General features: G+C 41.1%; 1 protein-coding gene across 2 annotated transcripts in view; it reads right to left on the minus strand.

Annotated features, from left to right (window-relative positions):
- Positions 1-23,709, minus strand: part of UNC13B (unc-13 homolog B) — a 208,375-nt gene that overhangs the window by 82,458 nt on the left and 102,208 nt on the right. For both annotated transcript variants that reach the window (XM_041468603.1, XM_041468602.1), the window contains exon 11: positions 3,006-3,052. In XM_041468603.1, the coding sequence (XP_041324537.1) occupies positions 3,006-3,052 (47 nt within the window). The remainder of the gene's footprint in view (positions 1-3,005; positions 3,053-23,709) is intronic.

The raw sequence follows: 23,709 nt of genomic DNA on the forward strand, positions 1-23,709 counted from the left end.
ACAATCTAGCATGAGGCTGTGACAAAGAGGAAAGCAGTCCATTATTATAGAAACATGTGACAGAATTGTAATAGTATAATTGACTTTTTTGATGGGGTGTAGGAGGGTGTCGTGTCCAAGCCATGGCTGAGCTGACAGCTGCTGCTGGCTGAACAAGCCTGGTGGGAAGGTGAGCAGTCACACGTAACTGCAAGAGCCCGTGTCAGTTCCTCAGTTTTCCAACAGTGCAGTTTTCCAACACTGGAAATGCTCACAGCAAGGCCACACTGTGTTTTTTTTACTGGAGGCTATCATCATTTCTGATAGAGAATTCCAGAAAAACTGTTTGACCAAGTCATACTGCAAAAATCCCTTCTGACTTATTACAGAAAAATCTCACCCACATAAAGAAGAAATATGTTTATATTGACACATTTGCCTGCTGCCCTTATGCCATAAAATGTTTCTGATACTGGTGATACTGTTTTGGAGTAAAATACAGGTCATGGCAGACTACTCAGATGATGCAAAGAATCCCAGGATTACTTGAACCACAACACAGCCTATTGATAAGCTTTGCGTCAAGGATTTGTGTAAATCCCTTGAATTATGAAAGCATATATACAACTGAAAGGGAGAGTGTATAACCTGAAAAGATTCAACAAAATGATCACAAGTAAAACTCCAGAGTTAATGCTCCTGCTAACAGTTTTTTCCTATACGATTTCAAATTTTTTTTCTAATTTAATTGAAAGGAAACTGTGATACTCTGACATTTCCCAGGAACGAAGAACATTAAAATTGCATGCTTTATGAATTCAAGATGAGCCTATATAAATTATTGTGCTTGAGAACCATGTCTAGTTACAACTTGGTTTGTTGCAAAATACTTTTGATAGATTGAGGTTTATGAGAGAAATAATGGTAAGCCAGGATGACAAATGTATTTGAAAGGTGCTTTTATTTGTCACTGAAGAGGTGTCCTAGTACCTACACAGTTACACACCCAGATGACCCGCTTTTAGCTTGTTAATATTAATAAAAAAACCCTCAATAACAATTCCTAATTTTCAAAAGTGTTGTGCTTTTACCTACGTCAGTCCCTTTATTCAAGCACAACTGCTACCTCGCTTAATAACAGAAGAATTGACAGTGCCTCAAATGTGCACAGTGCAGTTTTATACGTAACAGGGTAACTCTCCTCTGCAGTGGATGTAATATTTATAGCATTATTATGGAGAGCTGTATTGAGGAGTGAATAGCATTTCTGTATGAGAGGATAATTTGCACTAATAAATAAAATATACAGATATGAGCTACTACACTCAGAGACTGATCCATAATACCAATTGTACCTTTTTTTTGAAGTGGTATCTCCAAAGCCAGTGATTACAGAGAGGGAGCTCCTGTTGCATTATACTATAAATGAAAATTGCTTGAAGCATGTATTCATCTTTTAATACAAGCTGTATCACACAGAAGCTTCCATTAAATCTTGACAATCTAAGTAAGCTAAGGTGGTTTACAATAACAGAGGATGACTACTTCCTTCAAAGGACACCACAACTGCAATCTACCCATTGAAAGAACAACTCCAAACATAAATAATTTAATATAATTTGAGGCTAATAAGATGAAATATGGCCAAGGGTTGAATTAAAGGTTTACCTCCCACAACCACCTTCTCTGGGAATCCCTTGCATGGGATGAGTGAGCATGACAAACTTTTGTCAAAACTATATTAGCCAGACCGTTTAGCTGAATCTTGCATAGAAAAGAAAAAAATTACAGACTAGAGCAAACAATGCCTTGAATTGACAACACATGTTTAAGTAATTCAGGACTTGTAGGTGTATCCACCTTTCAGGCTAGGAAATAATTTGATGTGCATGAACGAATAAGCCGAGTACACTGTCTCCTTGTTACAGCAGGAGAAGGTGCTGTTTATAGTTACAATAAATCACTGCCTCCTGCTCCTGCAAATTGCCAATTCTCCAGCAGCCCACTCACTAAGTCCCAGGTTCCTTGGGAAAAGCAGAGGGTTGCTAGGCAGCTCCAGGCATCCGCAGGTGACGGTTTGTGGGAATACCAACACCACAGAACAATGACTCCAAAAGCAGAAAGCCATATAACGAAGCCTCCAATTTAATTTCATGTTTTATTAGGGAAGCTTCCTTCAGTAGTACGAGAATTAACTTAAGCAAGCCAACATTTGGCTGAGATTTCAGGGCAAATCTTGCTGCTACTGACTGACAGCTCCTAATGGGTGCCCTGCCACCAAACCAAATCACCCTGACCATGTACCAGGCACACAACCTGTAAAACGTGTCACTGTCTTTTTCCTGCCAGAGGATCCCAGGGAAGCTGCTATGCTGGCACCTATTACCACAGAGTGTCATGCTGCAATTACAAACAGAATTTGTCTGCTCCATTTGCTGCAAGCAGCGTGTTGTGGAGAGAATGCACAACCTGAAACTCTCATCTGTGCAAAACAGGCATGATGAGCCACGCTTTAAAAATACAAATTGCAATAATTTCTAGAGTTAGTGCAGTTTTAATTACTACAAGGAATCGTTGCAAATACAGAAGACTCCCCCAAACCCACCATCTTTTAAGAGCAGAAGACACAGCACTTCTTCAGTGCTACTCTTTTCCCTCTGCTGCCACCAATGACTGATCCAGGAGAAAGGATTTAATGGGGACCACTCTGAGGTGCTCAGCAGCAATTATGGCTGCATTTAATACTGCAGCCATAAGCACTTGCCACCAACACACTATAGATTATACATTGCAACTACAGCCTTGCTCTTAACCACAGGTCTCTGTGGAAGAGCTGCATGTGCCACTTCCACTGCTTAAGAAGAGACTGAAATACAGCAGCAGTGTTGCCTTCAGTGATGCTTGACCACTTGATTATTTTATTAAAAACATCATAAATGCTATTTTTATTTAGACTGGACTGCAGACTTCTAAAGTATATTTCTAATCATAGATACAGGGATAAAAGATCTCAAAATACCACTTACCCTCCTTTGAGCCAGGGTGGTTTTGATGGGTCAGCCTCATCTTGGCCCTGAAGTGGGAGAAGAGAAAAAAAACCCAACATGGAATTAGTTTCCAGAAACACCAGAAAATGTATTTGTATTGTATTCTGCAGAAAGGGTAACAGACCACACTGCATGCAGGCAAATGCATACAGAAACTCATTCAAGCAGCTCCATTGACCAAAATGCCAGGGTAGGTCATACAGACACAGACAGACTAGGCAATTTCATTGAACAGCCAGGACTGGAACCTGTAGAGCCTGTTCAGTGCAACTCTCCATTCACAAGGCAGCCTTGAAGAAAAACTTTTTTTTTTTTTTCCCAACTCTCCAGTTATTGGAGAGCTCCTGTTACTACAGGTCACCATTTAACATGAATGTGGTCACAATGAAGATGTCATAAATTAAAAGCCCTTGTATGAAATGTACAAATGACAGACTAACATGAACCTCTGTATGAACACTTGTGAACTTTGCTCGTGCCCAAATGCAAAGACTCTTTAGTCTCCTAAGCAGAGAGGTCCCATTCCAGCTTCACTCATTTATTTGAAAGTATTTCATTTCTAACAGGCATGAAACAAGGGCCACCACCTGCAGGTCAATTGGAATCCCACAGTGTGATGGAAAACACCACAGACTACAAATGTGGGGATTCATATTTATGAATTCAAACCATGTTTTTATGTTCATATTAAGACTACATTTATAGACTGTTTCTCTCCGGATCTTGAGTAGACTAATTAGAAGTGGTAAGTATTTGAACACCTGCAATGTACCTGGAAGAAACAATAGGTTCTGGATATGGGGAAAATAGCTATCTGTAACTGGAAACCTCTTTGTTTCAGCTCACAGGTCATATGTTCTCCTGCACTCCCTGAAAGAAATGCTGCTTTCACACAGCACTAAGAAGGTGATGATGCTAATAGCTAAACCTCCTACCTCAGATAATCACATCTGCCAAGAGAAAAAGGAGGCTGCAACTTGCACACAGTGAAAAAGAAAGTATTTCCAGCCATGGAACTCACAACCTGAGAGTCAACAAAGTAAATGAGCTTGAGTCAGGAAATAAGATCCAACTTTATGCAAGATAAAGGAACACAGCCCCAGAAGAAAGTTCTTGTTTCTTTTCCTTTTTTTTTTTTCCAATCTGTGCTCTGTGTGAGTTGTGCAACCCCACACTGTTCACAGGTGACAGACAAAGACTCCCAAGAAGTGCTGAAATAACCAAGGAAAGGAGTCGTCTTTGAGGTAACAACTTGAACAGAAGCAAATGTCCAAACTTTGTATTTCTGAATCCTACAAATTAGGGAATTGGCAGACTTAAAGACTACTTATTAGTAATGTTTATTATTTTGTATTTAAACAGATTGAACAGCATGATGTTATCCAGAGTGGAATGGACATGATCAGACAGGCCTGCAGAGTAGGAAGGGGTACAGTACCATGCGCCTTTCCCCACAGCCACAGCCGCACACCAGGCTCCACCAAGCTTGGCTACCAAAACCCCTCAGCCTGAAATCTGCACTTTCTCCAGGGGGATCTGAACCAACTGATGGTCAAGAGAGATTTCATGAAGTAAATGCAACCAGATCCTTCTGAGCACACAGGGGAGGACACCTCTACCTTTGCAACTGAACACTTGGAAGAGCTGAGGTTAGAAAGCAACACTAAAATGGACAAATGTTTCATACTGGACTGAGCTTGACACCATTGGCACAGCTGTGCTGAATGACAGAGAATGACAAACACAAACTGGTAACGTTGACGGCAGGAGTCAGTAATAACAAAGTTTTCAATCACTTTGCGTGAGAATGAAATGTGACTGATATTTGAGACATTAACAGACCACAAAACAGTCTGTTCACTGCAGAGTGGAGATCACACGAGCATCAAGAATTTGGGAAAAAGGGGGAAGGAAAGATATAGGGAAAGCTGCTGTTACCTAGTTAAGCAACTTCCTACAGGCAACCACAAGTCAACAGAGAACAGCCAGGAATGTGGACGCGGGTAGGGCAGAAAGGGTATCAGGAAACAAACCTACATCATGTCCCAGATTTGTGATGCGCAAAGTAAAACTTGCCAGGAGTTCCAGATCATTAAAAAAAATTACAAAAAATATAATTTATTTTTACCAAACCTTTCAGACATGCAAATAAAAACAAAAGGCAGAGCTTCTCTAGTGTCAAAATTGAAAATCATCTGGCAATAATAGCACAAAAAAAAAGAAAGATATTTCAGTAAGTGGCAATATGGATGCCGGGCCAAAGCAGGTGATGGCTGTGTAAAAGCAGGAGTTGTCACCTGCTGAAAGCGAAGTAAAGAGCTAATTTGTTCCAGGCAGCCTTCTCCCTGAGAAAATGCCAAGAGAACCAGCACCTGCCATCTATCAAATGAAGGGTGATGCCTTGAGACTGCAGAAGAGCCAATGCAGTACTCACAGTTAAAGTGTGTATGTGTGGAGGAGGGAAATGTGATTAGTGTAGGACCATTAATGGCTTCAAAAACTTGAAAGGGTTCTGAGCAAACATGAAGGAAAGAATTAAGATGGAGACTACTGAAAACCAGGTTTTGTTTCATAAAGCAACTATTTTCCTCTAACTATAAAATTAATGATGAACTGAATTTTCATTTAAAAAAAATCCTTTTGATGCAGTGCCATGTGACGTCAATAAAGACCGGATAAGCTGAGGAGGAGGAAGGAGCTTTCAGGTGGATAAACAAGTAACTGTAACTGAGCCAGCCATGGACAACGCAATAAGGAAGCTAGTGGGAGTATGTAGGATCTGCTGATAAAATCTGGAAATGACAAACCCAGGAGAATTATTGACACTGAACTCATAGGTCCAGTAGAAAGAACTGATGGCAGTAAATACTGCAACAATGGAGGATCAAACATGGAAAAAATGGCAAGGTCAAAGCTCCAAAGGGTGCCATGCATTTGACTGATACAAGGTGTTTCTCAGTGGAGAAAAGCATGAAACAATGGATTTGAGTTCTAGTCATCACACTGACCATAAGCCTCTATGATACAGCCAGGCAGGAACAGAACATAATCCACAGAATAAGTCCAATTAAATGTCTCCACAGAAGTAGAAGCATAAATACCTTTGTACTATGTTGGCAAGATTCCTTCAGAAAAGCATATGAAATCTTTTTATTCAGCATCAAAGTAAAAAATAATCACACAGGAAAATGGCAAAAGCAGCTGGAGTATGTAAACACAACCCTATAAGGAGAAGACCAAAACATCTTGCTTACTCTAGCAAAAAGAACCTTTTCCTGTGTTTGTTCAACAGGCAGGTGAATGGGAGAAGAATTGCAGCTAAAAAGAGGATGAAAATTCAAAGGTGCGCCTCAAGGATTGTTGAGAAGCCTTTCAAAAGGAGAAGCAGACACCAAACCACAACAGTTCTAGAGAATGACATTGGGAAGTTTATATAAAAAGGAAATGGCATAGTAGCACACAGTGGCAGTCACCAAGAAATCCTCTGCAGTCCCTTCTTGCACTGACAAAGTCAGTCAAAGAACCAGAGGCTGTATTAGCTACACGTGCTGGCATGAGGGTTTAAGACATCTCCATCAATGCCAGCCAAACAAAGTAATCCACAGCTTGCACCTCTCTTGGGGGTAAGAACTCTTCACATATTCCTCCTCATTTAAAGAAAGCAAACACCAGTATTGTCCATCCGGATGGATCTGCTGCAGGTGGAGAGTTTCCAACTCTCCAAAGGTAGCACTCACACCAGGACACAGCAGGGCTCCAGCAGCTGCCCTGGGACTTGTCACCAGCCATGGGTCTCCAAGTTCAGCCCACGGCAGCAGCCTGAGCTGGTCAGAGCCTGGGCAAGCAGCAGAAACAACAAGGCAGGTGAGAAGAGCACTGCAACACCTGTGAGAGTTTTCAGCACTGTCTTTCCCAAGGACAAACGGGAAGGCAAAGGGAAAGCAGACACATTTAACACCCTGTCATCCATTCACATGTTGCAAGTCACAGAAAGTGTTTTGCTGGCTTATGGCCTTCTCTGCACAGCTCTACCACTTGATCATTCCTTGAAAGCAGCCACATCAGACTGAATCTAAAATTTAATTTTTTTTTAACCTCCAGTAAGCACATAAAAGAGCACTGAAACAATGGAGGAACAAACATGTAAATAAAACAGGCCATCATATCCTTATTTGATTTTTTAAAAATTTCTGATGCTGGTGGTTTACATTTTTATATCTACTGTCCAACAAATACTTTAAAATGGGGAAGTGTTTGTCACCCCTAGTACTGCAGTATATTCAGCCACAGTAAAGCATACCGTAACCATCTGCTGAAAGGTCTTCTCCAGGTAATTAAAGTCTCTTATCAACCAAGAACCAGTAAGAAAAACTATGTCAGGGACAGAGCGGCATAAATTTAAGGCCCTGGATTAAACAAGGCATCAGACATGGTTACTTAAGGCGAAGTATTCAGTCATAGGCAATGTTTGGTGAAGCCTATAAAGGAAACAACAGGAGTTTTGCTTACTAAGGAAAAGCAGCAGCTGGGCTTACAAGTAACTTGAGAAGTTATTTAACAAAGCTGCAATTTTAAAATTTTGCAAAGTCTATCATACACAGGAAGATACTTTAATGGACAAAACAAACAATTATGCTTCTGTAGAAGCAAAAGTGGACAGAGGGGTAAAAAAAGAAATAAAATAAGAAATCACAAAGTCTGGAGCAGCACAAGGGAAAGGAAGAACATCCACAGATCTGTTAGCCTTTTATATAAATCTAGCTCTCCACATAAAAGGCTTCCTAACAATGTAATTTTCCATCACATCCAAGTACTGCGTCTAGCACATTATCCTCTTAAAATATAAATCAGATGTAAAACATGTAAAGCTGCTTTATGCTGCTTTATTTAAACAGATTTAAAAAAATCAATAATGACATCTTATTTGTTTAGAAAATCATCCTAACTTGTTTTCAAATACCATGTTTTATTACTAAACCTTAAAACCCTCAGTTAGATATAGGTTAATCTGAATCAGGCTAAAACAAGGACTGACTAAATTAAACTTCTGGTCATGTCCAATTAGTGCATTTCTTCAGTGGCATTAACAGAGTCCGACTGAACTAAATCTTCCCAATTAAGTCAGTCTTGTGGTTCAATGTCTTAATTCACTCAAGTATGCTGCATTTTACATGGAATCCAAAGCTTCAACAAGTCAAGGGATTATTTTAAATTCATTCTGTGTTCTGCAATAGCATCCATTTACTAAGGGCTGAAGAGCCCCAAAGGAAGCTCCTTCCAACTGATGTATCATCCAGTATCACCTTTCCTGCTGCCAGATGAACAGTTTAAAGGAGGTTACGGTGGTTTTGCCCTGAAGTCAAAAGGGGACTGAATTTAACACCGATACTCGACACCAGGTATCTCTGTATTCCTGAAAACGCATTAATTGACAGATATTTACCAGTGAGAAGGAAACAAAACTGCTGATATATGAGCCAATAAAGCCTAGAAATGCAAATTCATCAGACTCAAGGGATGACATCTGCATGGAGGCCCAAAAATCCGTGCAAGGTTCAGCTTCTCCTGGAAGCCAGTTTTGCCTTATTTATACAACTACAGGAGAAGGGGGAAGCACAGCAGGCACTGAATGCACACAGCACAGAGACATGAAAATAAAAGAGATGAGATTCCAAAAGCCAGTAATTTCTCTACGTGAGATACAGTTGCCAACACAATTGTTGACAAAGCACACAGCAGTCAACAAAACAATTCTGCAGATCCTCCTAGGAGGAAAGAGTTACCTGTTGCCCAAAGGATAATGGGCAGAGGTTACCAGTCCATGACTAGAAAGACAGCAACTGTATATATTAAGGAGAAGGTTCTGCCCTTCCCATGGGGCACAGGGCCCTGCTCAAAGCAAAGTGACTACCTAAAAAGGCATGGGACCTGCAGCAGACATGTTTCAGCATCCAGGTTTGATTATCTCACTACTACAGCCCAGATGTACTTTTGACTTTAATTGATGAAAGTGGACAAACCAGACAGAGATGAAATGAAAAAATGTAACTGAAGAAAAATGAGGAAATACTTGGTTTAAACAAGATTCATAAAGAGGAAGACTGGAAAAGACGAGATGAACAACTTGTCCTCTGCTAACGTGGTGCCTGTGCACATCACACACACCCCACAGAGCAGCAAAGGGAGGTGATCACTGCAAGCATTTGTGTTTTCCTCTTTGTACAAGCTCATAGGCACTGAACAGACTCTTAACTCATACACAGTGCTAACAATGCCTCAGACAATCATGACATGCTAAACTGAATCTCAGTGCCTCAGCAGGAGCAATTGGCTACAGAAGACAAGACACGCACACACAGGGGTTTCAGAAAGAGATGCTGGTTACAAGGGACAACATGTACAACCTGGAGCTCTCCTCTACCTCCTTCTGCAAAGAAAGGAAGAAAAAAAAATAAAAGACAAGAAGGAGAGGAACAAAAGTTAGTAGATCAGATTTCTGCCATGAGTTCTATAAAGAGATTTTATAGAAATTGGGGTAAAGGCTTGTCTCAAGTTGATAACATGTTCGTGCAGCAGAGTCTTCCCATGTGCTTTCTGGGACATGCACCAGACAATTAATCTCTAACAGACAACCTCAAGTTAAACTCATCAAATTTCATCCATAACTGCACATGCATTAAAATATATGCTTTTGAGAGCTCTTTTTAGTTACTGTTCCTGTTTCATTAACTGAAGAATTTTAAGTAATCATAACACAGAATTGGAGCCACTATTTATCATATAGGAAAAAAAACCTTGGATTTAATATAAGGAGGAACAAATTTGTTCCCCTCTCCCCCAGACTGCATCCACTGCCTGCATCCCTGCATCTGAAACATTCTCCCTGTTCCCTTCCTCACTGCCTGTATATTTTGCCCGGTACGAGGAAACTTGCAGCTCCCACGGAACACATTTTGCTTTTGCAAATATCATAATGCAGAGAGATATTTTCTGAGTTTATACATCTAGGCAATTTTCCTCTGATCAAAAAAAAAAAAAAATTCAGAAGCCTCCTACACTAAATCTCATGTTTATGGATAGGCAATTTCAAGGCTAGTAAAGTTACATGAGAGTCATACTCAAAACTTCCGGTACAGACATGATATTTTTTAAGTCTTCCAATCAGATAATTCTCTATCTGCACAGAAGAATCCTATTACTCATTTGTGTATGAAAGATGGAGGGGAAGCAATATCTTCATGGCAACAGGAGACACTCAAATTGGTTTAAAAGCAAAAATAGTTTTTGAAGTTACTGTCTATATGGGTGTAATTACAGACATGCAATCACTAAGACAGGAAAATAGAGAAGCTATTTTAACTCAATCGCTAAGGAGAAGTCAAATTACTTTAGCAAACGAAGTGCTGGATTGTAGCTAAAATAAAAATCCTGTTTTCCACCTTAAGACATGCCTGCATGGATGCTCACTAGGACAGAAAGCCTCTGGACCACCCTGCAGGCTTCACCTTTGGAGCTAATGGAGGAGAAATAGTCTGCTCTGCACAGATCAGCTGACCTGGAGAGACCGAGGAAACCTGCGGTCCCTTCCAGACTCAGATGGGAACGTGTTTTGTTTGGCATGGACCCTTCTGACTGTTCTCTGAAGTAATCCTGCCCATCCTGTTTAACTAAGCAAAACTTTCTCACCTAGACAGACGCAATTCCACATCAAGTCCTTTGGTTCTGTCCTTTTTACACATGCACCCCAAGCCCTTCCAACCCAAGCCAAATCACTCCTGACTTGGTCCCTGGGGTGGTTTCAGTGTGTCTCAGGCAGATCCAGGCATCCCTCATTCCTGGTTTTTTCAATTCCTTTGCTTTTGAACTTTACTCCTTCCTGGCCTCTCCTGTGGAGTCTTGAAGCGCAGAAGATGTGGGAGACCCAGACTCGTGTCCCCTCTCAGGTCTGCTGTGGCTCTCCGTCACGTTGAGCAGGGAAACCCTGCTTCTAGCCCCCAGCTGGAAAACACTGAGGACAGATGGAGTCTCTGGCAATGCAACAGCTCAACAGTAGCAAGCTACCAGTGAGCATATGCAAACTACATATTTTTCAAAAGCATATTCACTCGGCTCATTTGGGGTTGATTTTCCAGAGAAAATTCCTTGACACAGGCTAGCACTGCCAAATTTTAAGACCTCAGGGCACAGAGCTTCTCAAATATAGGTCAAACTTATTTTTATACAAACACAAAGCAATGAACCTCGCATTAGACTGATTTTTGGATAATTTAAAAAAAAAACACAAAAAAACATTTGGACTTAAAATCCATAATCATCTTTGATTTCTGAGGCCCATCAGTTTAAGGCAGTTAGGGACAGTTTCAGGCTAAATGTAAAATCTGGCAAAGCTCTGAGTAACTGCAGACACAGATTTAAGATCTTGTGTCTCACTATGGCACGTGCACTCACAGCTTTATCAATGGTGACTAACTTGGCTAAACCCTGATCACAAAATTCTTTCACAATTTCACTTCTGAGCAGTCACCTTAAATACCATAAAATCTCTAGCATTTCAGGGCTTTATATCACCTACACTTTTTTTTTTTTTTTAAATTCAAGCTTTAAAAGCTTCCTCAGATTTTCAGAGGATATTTTATTTTTTCTTCTTTTGACTTCCCATTAAACACAACAATTATTTATATGCATCTCCAATTATTTATATGCATCTCCAAGTTCCAAGTTCTTTCAGTAATTTGCATGTGTGTTCAACTATAAATAATTTAAACCTTTATGCCAGTGCATCATCTCTGATTCACCAAAACATGCATATTTACCAACACCTTCAAACTTATCTTCCATTCCTTTGCTGGAGGCTGCTGCCAAACACATTTAAGAAAATACCTTGAACTGAACTTTTGAGCAAATGTGAGGTTTAGGTTCAAAACCAAAAAACAGCTGCAGAACTGGGTTTTCAGTGGACCTTATCCGGAAACTGAAAAGGCTATTAACAACAAATGACATTTTTAAAGTAAGACACAAACACTCATCTACAGCTGGGAAAAAAGCAAACCAACAACATTTCATCGCATTCCAGGTATGATGTTTTTTCCAAAGGAAGAAAATAAAAGCTTGGCTCAAACTTGAGGACATTGAAACAGGACATAAAACTGCATTTTCTCTTTCTCAAAAAATGCATGCCAAAACAACACTGTTTCAGAGAGCCACAGAATCATAGAATGTTTTGTGTTGGAAGAGACCTTAAAGATCATCTAGTTCCAACTCCTTCCTGGTCTGGCTGTCAGCGTCTGGGCTGCTTTGATTCCTGGCATCTCCAGGGTTTTCTCCCAAAGGTCTTGCTTTTCTTATCCTTCATCCACTTTTTTCCACTATCTTTGACTCCTTCTGTCTCTCAGAGCACACTTCCTACATTGTGACTTCATCACACTCTTGTTTTTATAGCTTCAATTGCCAAATCCGCTATAGATCTATCTTTATGGGAGTGGCACACAAGTGCCACCAATTTTTTGTCACAACACTGGATAATGTTCAAAAGAACCAGAGAGGACAAAAAATCCCAATTCACCCTGGAGCCAGATTTAAGGTAAAAAGCGCAGCTCTGTTCCTCCTTCTCAATTGTTTTGGCTACTTCTTGCCTTGTGAACATGCCTGTGCTGCTCAAACTCTGCTGAGATGAGCAGCCTCCTCTCACATTCAGAAATAGGCTATTTCAGTACTTCTGCTGTACTGTGGCACATGCTAATCCAAACCACTGCCTGTTCCCTCAGGTTCTAAAATTAGGACATATGTCCAGGACTTGAGCACCACACAAACACTACCCAAAGAAAAAAAAAAAAGTATCTGTGCCAAGCCCACTAACTAATCCCATCGTTTCCCTCATTAAAAACTAACTGTTTGAGCCAACTCTATACTAAAGACCTTGTATAAAATAAGAAAGCAGAGAGCTGATTACCAGCTTTATGATCTGCATAACTCAGAAGATGACTGGTACAGAAATCAAGTATGGGTTGACAGATTGTTTCTTCACAGTGAAAGCAGAGTCAGTGGAAAAGCCCTTGGCATTAGATGACTCCTTCAGCAGGGAGAGGAGGCCTCTGATCATTCTGACTAGCTTCCATGATTACAAGAAGAGTGAACACAGTATTTGATACAAGGAAGTTCACAATAAGTACTTGAAGATTTCAAGATGTAGCTAAAATAACTTCCACTCTTGAAACAAAGCCTCTTTCCTTAACTGTGTAGTGACTCATAGGGATGACACTGAGGAAGCCTTCTCACTGCCTGGAGAGGAAGGGGGAAGATGGACCTACACTTCAACTTTAAGTTCTGTTTTACCAAATCAAGACTGTCAAAACATGTCCCATCAAAAGATGCCAGTCAGCTCTATCTCCCACAGACTCAGGAAATGGTTTAGCAACACTGCTCCACCACTGTATCAGCTCACATCTGCTTTGGTCACACATTTCAAAATCTGCGCAGGAAATAAGGGATATAGATCCCCAGAAACAAAAAATTTTCCATCTCATAGACAAGTTACGGAAACAATACCAAAATACAAGCATAAATGTTCCAATTTTTTTACTATTAATAAATTATTATTATTATTATTAATTATTTTAAAGGTCTCTACGAGGATAACATCTAGGAGTGATTAAACACTGAGAACTCCCACTTTGTGATAGAGTCACTTGAAGTCTAGATCCACTCAACTCTCAAAACTGCAATCTGGCTACTTATAGCTCAAATGCACACTTTGTTATCACATGTCTTAGCTATTATATTTAACAAGAAACCAAGTCACGAATTATGACAAAAAACCTTAACACCTGCTATTTGGAAGAAGCACTGCAAATCTCCCTCTCTCAAAGAAAAAAAAAAAAGAAAAAAAAAATCTGAAGCTTGCTAACCGGCATTTCAGCATGTTACACAGTAAATTTTAGGGGGTTTTGTCAGTACTGTTGTACAGCACATGTACTTGTCTTTGTAACTATTTCCTCACAACTTTTAATAAACTCACAAAATGTTCACAGTTCACCCACAGAATGAAGCGTTGGCCGCTGGCTGCACAAATACCAGATTTTGACATCTCCTTAAAAACATTTTTTTTGTTTTACCTGAATTTGTCTCCTCAGCAGAAATCCAGTTTCCCTCCTGTGCTAATTCTTTTAAGAGTCTCCTACGCATTTGTCTCTTTTCCCTCAGCACATTTTTGAAATTGTTGATGCATTTGTTCAGGTAGATGGTCTCTGCGCACACCTTGTCAAGGCTCATGGGCCTGCACTCCTTTCCTGGCTCAGGTAGACAGTTCCCATCTTCTCCAAGCTCCTCAGGAGGTAACTGCTGCCTAGCAGGGATTTCACAGGCAGATGATGGCAGCACACTGGAAACGGGAGGTTCATGCGAAAGAGAGGAAAGACTGGAAGGAGCAAATTGCATCTGAGCAGAGGCTTCACTGTTGATATTTGTGTTTGCCTGGCTCTCAGAGGACTGACTAGGAGGGGTTTCTGCAAAGTAGTCAGAGCTGCCACCCATACCTGAACTGGTCAGCATAAGCGTGTTGTCATCATCCATCTGTAAGCCACTATCATTTTCCAAAAGGATTTCAGAATCACTTGTCTCCAGTTTATGGAACACCACTTGCAGAGCAGACCTGAAGTGGTGAATAGCTTTCCCAAGCTTATTAGTGTAAAACTTCATGTCTACAAGATCAATGTTGTCCCGGGAGTGGTCAAGGAAATACTGGGAATTTTCCAGGACATCCCTAAAGACCTGATCAGTTGGATCTTGATCATTCAGGTCCATTTGGATCATATCTTTCAAGCTGTCACTACTGTCAGCCATTTCATCTGTTGTATGATCATAGCTAATGGTTGTCACCCCACTAGAAACATCTTCTCTTTGAACATCACCTTTCTCTGCACTGGTAAATTTGCAAGAGTTATCATAGTCTGTTTCAATTTCTTCTGTGGTTATCCCCTCATCTTTTTCTAGAAGAGAAGAAGAATTCTCAGTGATGCTTTTAGTGTCAAGCCTCTGCTCACTACCATTACTTGAAGCACACATCTGGCTTGCATGGCCTGAAGAGTCAGATGAGCAGCAGTGATTTCCATCACCTGATTTAGGTGAATTGGTCACCTGTGGAGGTTCAGCAAGGGCCTCGCACATGTCCCTGTCATCTGAAGGCTGCTCACTGCAGCTTATTGTTTGTGCTTCCTTTCCAGCTTCAAGTATCAAGGTGTCTTCCTTGGTCAAGGCTGACTTCTGCACAGAATCAAGTCTCTCCCCTGCACACTCTGCTTTCCTACTTGTGCTTTTATACTTAACCTGGCATGAGTCCGTCTGAAGGTGCCCAGCTGCATCAGTTCTCTGAGCTCCATCAAGATTCACCGAATTCTGGTTGTTTTTCTTAAAGCCAGATTGGGAAGAGACTGAATCTGTTTTCTGGCCTCTCTGGCCATTCTGCCTCTTTTGCTCCTCACTGGTAGCAACCCAGACCCCTGAGCTCTGCAGAAGGATTGACTTCTGTAAAATAAAGTCTCTCTGTTCACAACTCACAAGTTTCACAACTGCTGGTCTTGGCATTAATGGCTTGCCTGTACCAATATCTGACCTATAAGCATCTTTTATATACTTACTGCACTGAATACCATTGAAACAGTGATACTCAGACAAAAAGCTGCAGATAAGCTCTACTGTGTTTTCACCATCTTTCTCTGGGATGCCATAAAAATATAACACTGGTTCTTCCTTTTGTACCTCCCTTCTTGGCTCTCGTGTACCCTGGGTTTTGCCACCGGAACTGCCTTGCAGGCCTTCTATCTCGCTCAAGACAGTGTCCACGCAGCTGGAGACTTCATCCACAGAGCCTTTTATCAAGGTGAGGTGCTGACGGAGCTCTGCAATCTCTGTCTGGATTCGACTTATTCCCTGCAGCTCTTTAACAATATAATCAACCACATCAGCTGAGCGGTCTCTTGACTGCCTTCTTCGACTCTTATATGCAACGGTCTTTTCCTTGGGAAAGCACCCTTGCCTTTCAGCTGCATCCCTCCAGCTCATGGTAATGCTCAGGGAAGAAAGGTCCTGCCCCTCAGACCCTCTGCCCTTTATTTCAGAAGAGGTCTGCGTGATACCATCAGAACTTCCCTGCAAGTCCTTCTTGTTCTGCTGAACTGAACATGGTATTTTTACGTAGCCACCCCAGTTCAGTTCCACCTCACCAACACACACTTCACTCATTCCTTTGGAATCATGTCCCCCATCCTGATGAAAGTCCCCTCCAGCCATGGAAAATTCAGTGCTTGGAGAGCTCCTGTTGATTCCACAAACAAACATGTCTGATTCAATCTCCACTGGGGAGAGCTGGCAGCGATGTGCATGGTTTGAATTATCATCTACCTGGCCTTGGAGAAGCCTCTTCATTTTGTCCCGCAGAAACAAATGGAGTTTTTGCTTCCGGAATTGCTTCCTGCCCTGCAGTTTTACAACAGGTTTTCTGTGCAGAGGTGAAAATTCATTTTCTTGTTTTTTCAATCTACTTCTAGCAAACATCATCAGCTGCACCTGTGTTTCTCATAGTGCTACAAGTTGCACAAGCATACATCAATCACTTCTCAATGCACAACTTGCATCCAGTTTTTATTCTGTCATGAGGCAGCTACCGAAAGAGGGGAAAAAAATATTACAGTTTGGTTCAGACAGAAATATCCGAGGTAACTTAAGCAGAAGAATAAAAAAAACCCCAAAATCTAAAACCAGCAAACACATAAAATCAGACAGAAAGAGGATGTGCTATTTAAAGTGTACAGACATTGTCTTGGTTTTGGCCACCTCCCCAGATCAGGTTCTTGTTGTGTTCCTCACTCCCTCTTCTATTCAAGAGAGTGAAAAAAAAAAAAAAGAGGACAAATTCAAAAAGCAATTCTGTGGTCGTTTTTCTACCAGGTTTGCAAATTAATCTCAAGCTTGAGCTCCTGGCAATTGCGCATTGTGTGATTTAATTACCCCCCAAATGAGGAGCTCTGACATTATAAATTCTATCCTTGCACATTTCCTCTCCTTTCAAGTTCACAATCTTCATCCTTTCTTCAAACCAAAGCAGAAATCAGATTTAACTTGGCGCAGTACCAGCTAGCCCACAGGAATTGCACAAAGTGATGTAAAGTGGCAAGAAGACTGCATGACAGATTTCAGGAGTAAAACCTTTCTCTATTTTAGTATTTTCATCTTAATATTTTGCTACGAAGCAGTTAAAAAAAAATAAAATCCAGAAAATGAACCAAACAAAAAAAACCTCAAAGCTTGCAAGCTCCCAAACTAACCTGCATTTAAATATGCTACACTCAGCATATGCACAAACAGGCTGAGCTGACAGCATGAAGCTTCTGCATGTCACTTCTACTCCAGCTCTAGAGATTTTGCAGTTGATTATTTTCCCCAATTTAAATCCCCTTTCTAATGAGCAAAATAAAAACAGAAAACCCCACAATGTTAACGACTTTGAACTTCCATGTGCTTTTACTGCCATACTTACTAAGCAACATACAACCAGTTTTTTCCTCCAGAGAGTAAGGAACACAAGAGACCCACACAGGATCCTCCTGGAGGCAAGGTGACTGGAGAACAAAACTGTATTTGATGATTCAGTTTGGACTTGCTGCCTGAAGCACATATTCTTTCTTATATTCTTGTTTTATTTAAGACCTATGGTAACTTTCTTTCATTTTTATTGTTTCACTTTGTGGGCAGGAAGGGAGAGAGTGTTTTTTGATCTGGAGGAAGCAGCATTGCAAATACCAATCCCTAGAATAAAAGCTTAATTAATATGCTATAAAAGAGGTTGCATCTGTGCTTCAGGTTTAAGCTTTCCCATCAAGCATCTCAGCTAACTTCTATACCAAAGGCAATACTTGCCCTTTTGTAGGCTAAACAAATTCTCTGTAAGATTGATTATCAGCTTCTTTAAAGAAAGTAGGTTTTAATTTTCTAGAATTTTTCAGGCCATTGGCCCAGAAAAATTAGTTGGGATTTTTTGGTGGGGCTTTTTTTGGGTGGGTTTTTTTTTTTTTTTTTTTTTTTTTTTTTTTTTTTTTTTTTTTTTTTTTTTTTAAATCTAACTATTTCCTTATAAAACAGAGCTGACAAGAAACATTTTCTCAGACTCTCTTCTTCCACCACTTACACAGTTTAGCCACTTTCACTTGAGTGGGTAACTGATATTTAACATAAAAAAAAATCACTTCTGTACCAGTCACAAGAAGTGAAGAGAGAAGAATAGCTTGGAGAATCTCCAAGAATTGCTTGGAAAGCAAGCAAATGGATTCAATGGCAGCCAAGAAAAAGAGCTCCACAGCTGTGGCTCCCTACACGTGTTGCTTGAGGGTAGCACACATAAATGCTAATTTCAAATATTATCCAGCATATTGAACTCCAAGTGCTAGGAGAAAAGCTTACATATGCTTGTGCAAGGTTTCCCCTCAGAAAGCTCAGTCTTCATCATGTTTCCTTCTGCAGACAGCTTTCAAGGCACCAGAGGGGCATAATGATAACTTGAGTTAAAAAAAAAAATCAATTCAAGACAGAGCTCACTCTCACTTCCTTTGTCTGCTACAACACTCAAGAGCAGCAGTTTTTTACAGAAATCACTTTTTCCTGCTGAACACTTACTTGCAAGATTGCAGTCATTCCAAATCTGGGAGCTCAGGGCAAACAGTACAATGCTGTCATTTTTATTTACATACAGTATTTGTGGCATAGGTATATGCATATAATAGGTGTGTGTGTGTATGTGTGTGTGAGTTTATACACACATACACACACAGGAGTATCTACTTCACTGGAGATTTTCAAAAGCACATCTTTGATTTCAACAAATACCAGCAGTACATTTCCATCTTTCCCCAAGAAGGACAGAAACTGCTTCCTCCTAAGCTGGGAACAAGGCCAGAGCAGAACACGTGGACAGCAGCTCTGGCTCAGAGGGAAGCCTTTCTACCTCTCTCTACAGTGGGTGGAAACAAACGGAAATCACTGTTTACCACCAAAGATCAAATCACTGCCCACTGAGTGGAATGCCAAGAATCAAGTAAAAGAATTGCCCTCTTTGTCCCTCTCCCGCATGCTTCCGCCCTCCATTCCCCACCCCAAGCCCACGCTCAGACCTGAAGCTCTAAGCATTCACTCATTCTGTGGGCTGGTCCCAAAGTGTCTCTGCACCTCCTGCCACGTCCTCTCCACCCAGGGCTGTGTGCGTGCTCCTGTCCCCTTCCACGTTCCAGACTAACTGCTCTGCAACTTGTTTCCTATAAAGATCCCTCATTTCTCTGTGTTGTTTGTGTTAGAGCCATGCTCTTTTGTAGCACAGACATGTGAAGTGACAATAAAAGTTAATGCAGGTTCACCCAGGAAAAAAACCCAAAATCTAATCTAGATGCAAATCCCTGCTGAAGTCTTTTTCTCTTCCACGATCACTCCAGGAGTCACATTAACATATAACAAGAAATCAAGTATTTTAGGAAATAATATTTGGATCCTGGTGTTCTGCCAGATGTTGCAAGCCTTCACTGACTACACACGGTTTGTTCTGCCTGCCTTGTTAGCAGACATTTCCTTCCAGGAGAATTCCATGCTCAGTTCAGCTGTCTCTGTACGTGCTAGAGAGCAGCATGCACAGGCACTACCACTTCTATCTTCCCCAACTTCCCAAAACAGAGCCAGCCTCAAGCTCAACATAAGGAATACATTGTTGCTTTACCTGGCAATGTTTGGGTTATTTTTGCTATTCCCATGAAGACAAAGCTGACATATCAGGATTTTAGAGAGGGGAAACAGGTAAGCTACCACAAACACTGCACATCTTATTACCTTGTCACTGGACACACTTCTGAAATAGCCTTGTAAGACATGAAAAACAGATACTTTTCCTCCTGACATACCGATTTGCCATGACAACAGGAGTACAAGCATGTCATGCCAGCATCCATGAATGAGAAAAAAAAGAACATGAGAAATCCCATGAAGGAATAAAATCCAATTATGTTATCTCTGCTGATCAGCTGGGGATCAGCCATGTTTTATGCTTACAGCATAAAACAGAGAGCCATGCTCTCACAAGGGCGAGGGGAGGTGACTGCAACCCCCTCTGAGCAGCATCTTCAGTTCTGTGAGACACTGGACCAGCACGGTTCAAAACAAAGGCTGCATTCTGTGTCTTCAGCACTGCTCCACACTGGAACAGGCTGAAAGCACTCTGGTGGAAGAAAATGGGGTGAGAGCACAAAAACTCTGCTAAAGTGAGATATGTTTATCTTACAGAATCACAGATTTGTTTAGGTTGGAAAAGATCTTTAAGGTCATAAAATCCAACAATTTACTCAGCATTGCCAGGGCCACCACTAAACCATATACCTGAGTGCCACATCTATATGTCTTTGAAATATCTCCAGGGATAGTGACTCCACCACTCCCATGGGCAGCTCATCCCAATGTCTGACACCCCTTGTTAATGGCTATCTGGTTTTCATCACACTAAGGTTAATACTGAAATACCTTTAGACCACAGCATCACGTTATAAGGTGCTGGTACCTCAGGGTAGATGTGGTGTTCAAGGAACACAGCGAAGGGTTATAAAAACAATTAACTATGATCAGAAAAACATTTCACAGCAGTCTTTCTGGCTATTGACTCACGCTACTGAGTGAAATGTTTTTGATTAGATTATATTTGCAGTATCATCCACACAAAGTGGTATTGCATTACCTTTACTAGCAATTACAGTAGGAAAAGCAATAATAAATAAAATGCCTCATAAACGGTCTTGCTACTTTATAAAGTGCCATTTAAACATGAAGAATACCAATATCTAAAATGCAGGACATTGTGGGGAAAAAAATTTTGGCATTTAGAAGAGAAAGAAATCATGGCTAAGGCTGCCATAGCAACATCGCCCCAGCACTCAGCATGCTGAAACATTGACTCTTCCTGAGAATATTACAGCATTTTTAAACACAATAATTGCCAAAAGAATCCTAACAAGGCTTGACAGAGATATGAAGGGGTATCATCAGTTTTGCTGTTTGACTTCTGGAGATGAGCCTGCAATTTTCTAATTAATATAATTAGATTTAATTTTGGGTTGGATCATACCTGAACATGGAATTATTGCTTTGCTGTAGAGAATGTGTCTTTCTTGAAACCTTCTTCTGATAATTAACAAAAATTCTAACTTTTGAGTCCTAGCATGGATAATCAGAACAACAAGCTGAGCAAACCTGGGCAAAAAGCAGCAGAGCTGGAGAACAAAACATATTGTTGAGAAATACGTTCACCTCAGGACATTCAGGCTGAAAGTAACATGCAGAAGAGACACATGGAACTCCACAGTGGACGGAAGAGGAAATACATTCATGCCATTGAAAACACAGCAGTTACAAAAGGATGATGATAATTTTACACAAAACAATGTGAGGAGAAGAACTATTACTTAGTCCCTTGGTAACCCTTTCACAGTCCCTCTGCTTCCCAGCCTCAACATTTCCTGTTCAGGAATTACCGCACTAGCTGCAAAACCACATCCCAGCCCTATCTGGAGAACTTTCTTAAGTTTTTAAACACTTCCAATATATTTTATAGGCTGTATCTGTACCTACAGCATTTATTTCAATGCAGCTAAGCAAAAACTATGACAAAACACTTCAATGCAATGACAGCCAGCCCTCACACCTGACACATTTCAGAAAATACCCCCACACTTAAAACCTTTCTGGAGCAGTTTGACAGAAATGACAAAAGGTCAGGTGAGGTCAATCAGTCATTCTCAGGGCAGAAAATTGATCCAGGGGACACTGCATATAACACAGTTCTGCACCTCCCACATCACAGTTATTTCTCACCTTTTACACAAGGCCTGCTGACCAAGGGAAAAAAAAAAAACCATATCTGAATAATACTTTGCCATACCAGCAAGTTATCAGGGTAGCTACTAAGTAAAGGAACAGTAAAAATCACAAACTATGAGGGTAGAATACCCACAGAAGTGTTGCGGGTTCATGGCATTCACCAATGTAAAAACTTCTGTTGCAAAACAGCATAAAATTAAAGCAGTGCAATGGAAGAGTATCACTGTGTAGTAGTTTGAGGAGATAGCACTTCCTGCCTTAACTCCTTAATACCCTCTTACAAATTTAGAGGACACCTCAGAAGTTAAGTGTGTCTCAGCTTTCTGTAAAATGGGGACTTAATGTCTGTCCATCCAGACAGCATCCCTTCTGTGAGCACAGATGGAGTGGGACTGAGACATCCAGACTTTAAGTCCAGCTGCTTTGGGAATCCCTGGAGGGCACCTCAGCACCAGGCAGCCCTTCCGTTCCTCAGTGCTTCAATGTGCTCATTCCCCCTGCATCCTGCTATCCCAGCTTTTCCTGCAGGCTGGAGGCAGCAGCGCCTGGCACAGCGATGCATCGCCTGCAGTAACAAATGAGGTCTGTCACCACCTGGCAGCCAGGAAAAGGTGGCATCCGGAGACAGGAATAGGGGTTGTCCCCAAGCACAAAGGGAGGCACAGGCTGCAAGCTGCCGACCATGGCAGCGCAAAGGCTCATGCGTGGTGAGCAGCAAGCTAACTCAGAGGCACCCACCTCGTTCTGAGACAACCCTGTGCTGAGGAAAAGGCACAAGGGATAACTGACTACTGAAAACAGACATTACAGCTGCTTCTATCTATCTTATGTAAAAGTTATTTCACTTCTTTCCAGAAAATACAAAACCTGAGCAGCACCTATCAGTAGTTTAAGAGCAAATGGGGAAATAGTTAAATTCAACAGTATCCTGAACTGAGTAGTTCCAAAGCATGGGGGTTTTGTACAGAGGTGAATCAATCACCAGTAGATGGCTTGCCCATGACAATCTAAAGCATTAATTGTTCCTTAAAACAGATTTATCCCAAATCAGGATCCCAAGAACAAAGCATTATATTGAACACATGGGGCAGGATCAAAGAGCAGCTTCTTGTTTAAAGGAAAAAGCTCCAAGAACTGAAACAAAATGATCAGGGCATGCTGACAAGTTGGCTGGCCATGGGATGAAAACTCTAGAAATGTGTGCCAGACTTTGGGGAAAGGTTTCTGATTATTCAGCTACCAGAAAGAAAACAGACAACACTAGCAGTACAAACACAGTACCTCTGGCTTAAATAAGGTTTGCATGCATTTGTTACCAAAATGCTGAATGATGCTAAGAGCTCTGCCTAGACTAACAGAAACAGAACGTGCTGTGCCTCTCCTCTACTTGCAATCCAACTTACAGCCCAATGCTGAACTACTGCTGGACCAACAACGTGAATTCTCCAAGTCCTGCATTTCTGACAAGAACCACCATGAACCACTTAGCAGTAAGGATTTTCTCAAAACTATGATGACTCACTGATGATGTTTGGAGCTGATTTTTCAGGCGACAGTGCCTCAGCTCACAGGGACATTCAGGCAGGGGGAGGCACAGGCAGCACTCACCAGTACAGGGTAATGAATTAGGAGACCCTACTTCTGTTGTCAGGCAGCGAGAGCACAGCCCTGGTACAGTCTGGTTCTACACAATCTTACTCACTGATTCTAACCTGTTCTGCACTCCCTTAGGACAGACACTTGGCAGTGTTCAGCCAGGCTGGATGAAGGTACCATATGCAGCAAATGG

The sequence above is a fragment of the Pyrgilauda ruficollis genome, unplaced genomic scaffold (genome assembly GCF_017590135.1).
Source record: "Pyrgilauda ruficollis isolate IOZ18807 unplaced genomic scaffold, ASM1759013v1 scaffold220, whole genome shotgun sequence".
NCBI lineage: Eukaryota > Metazoa > Chordata > Aves > Passeriformes > Passeridae > Pyrgilauda > Pyrgilauda ruficollis.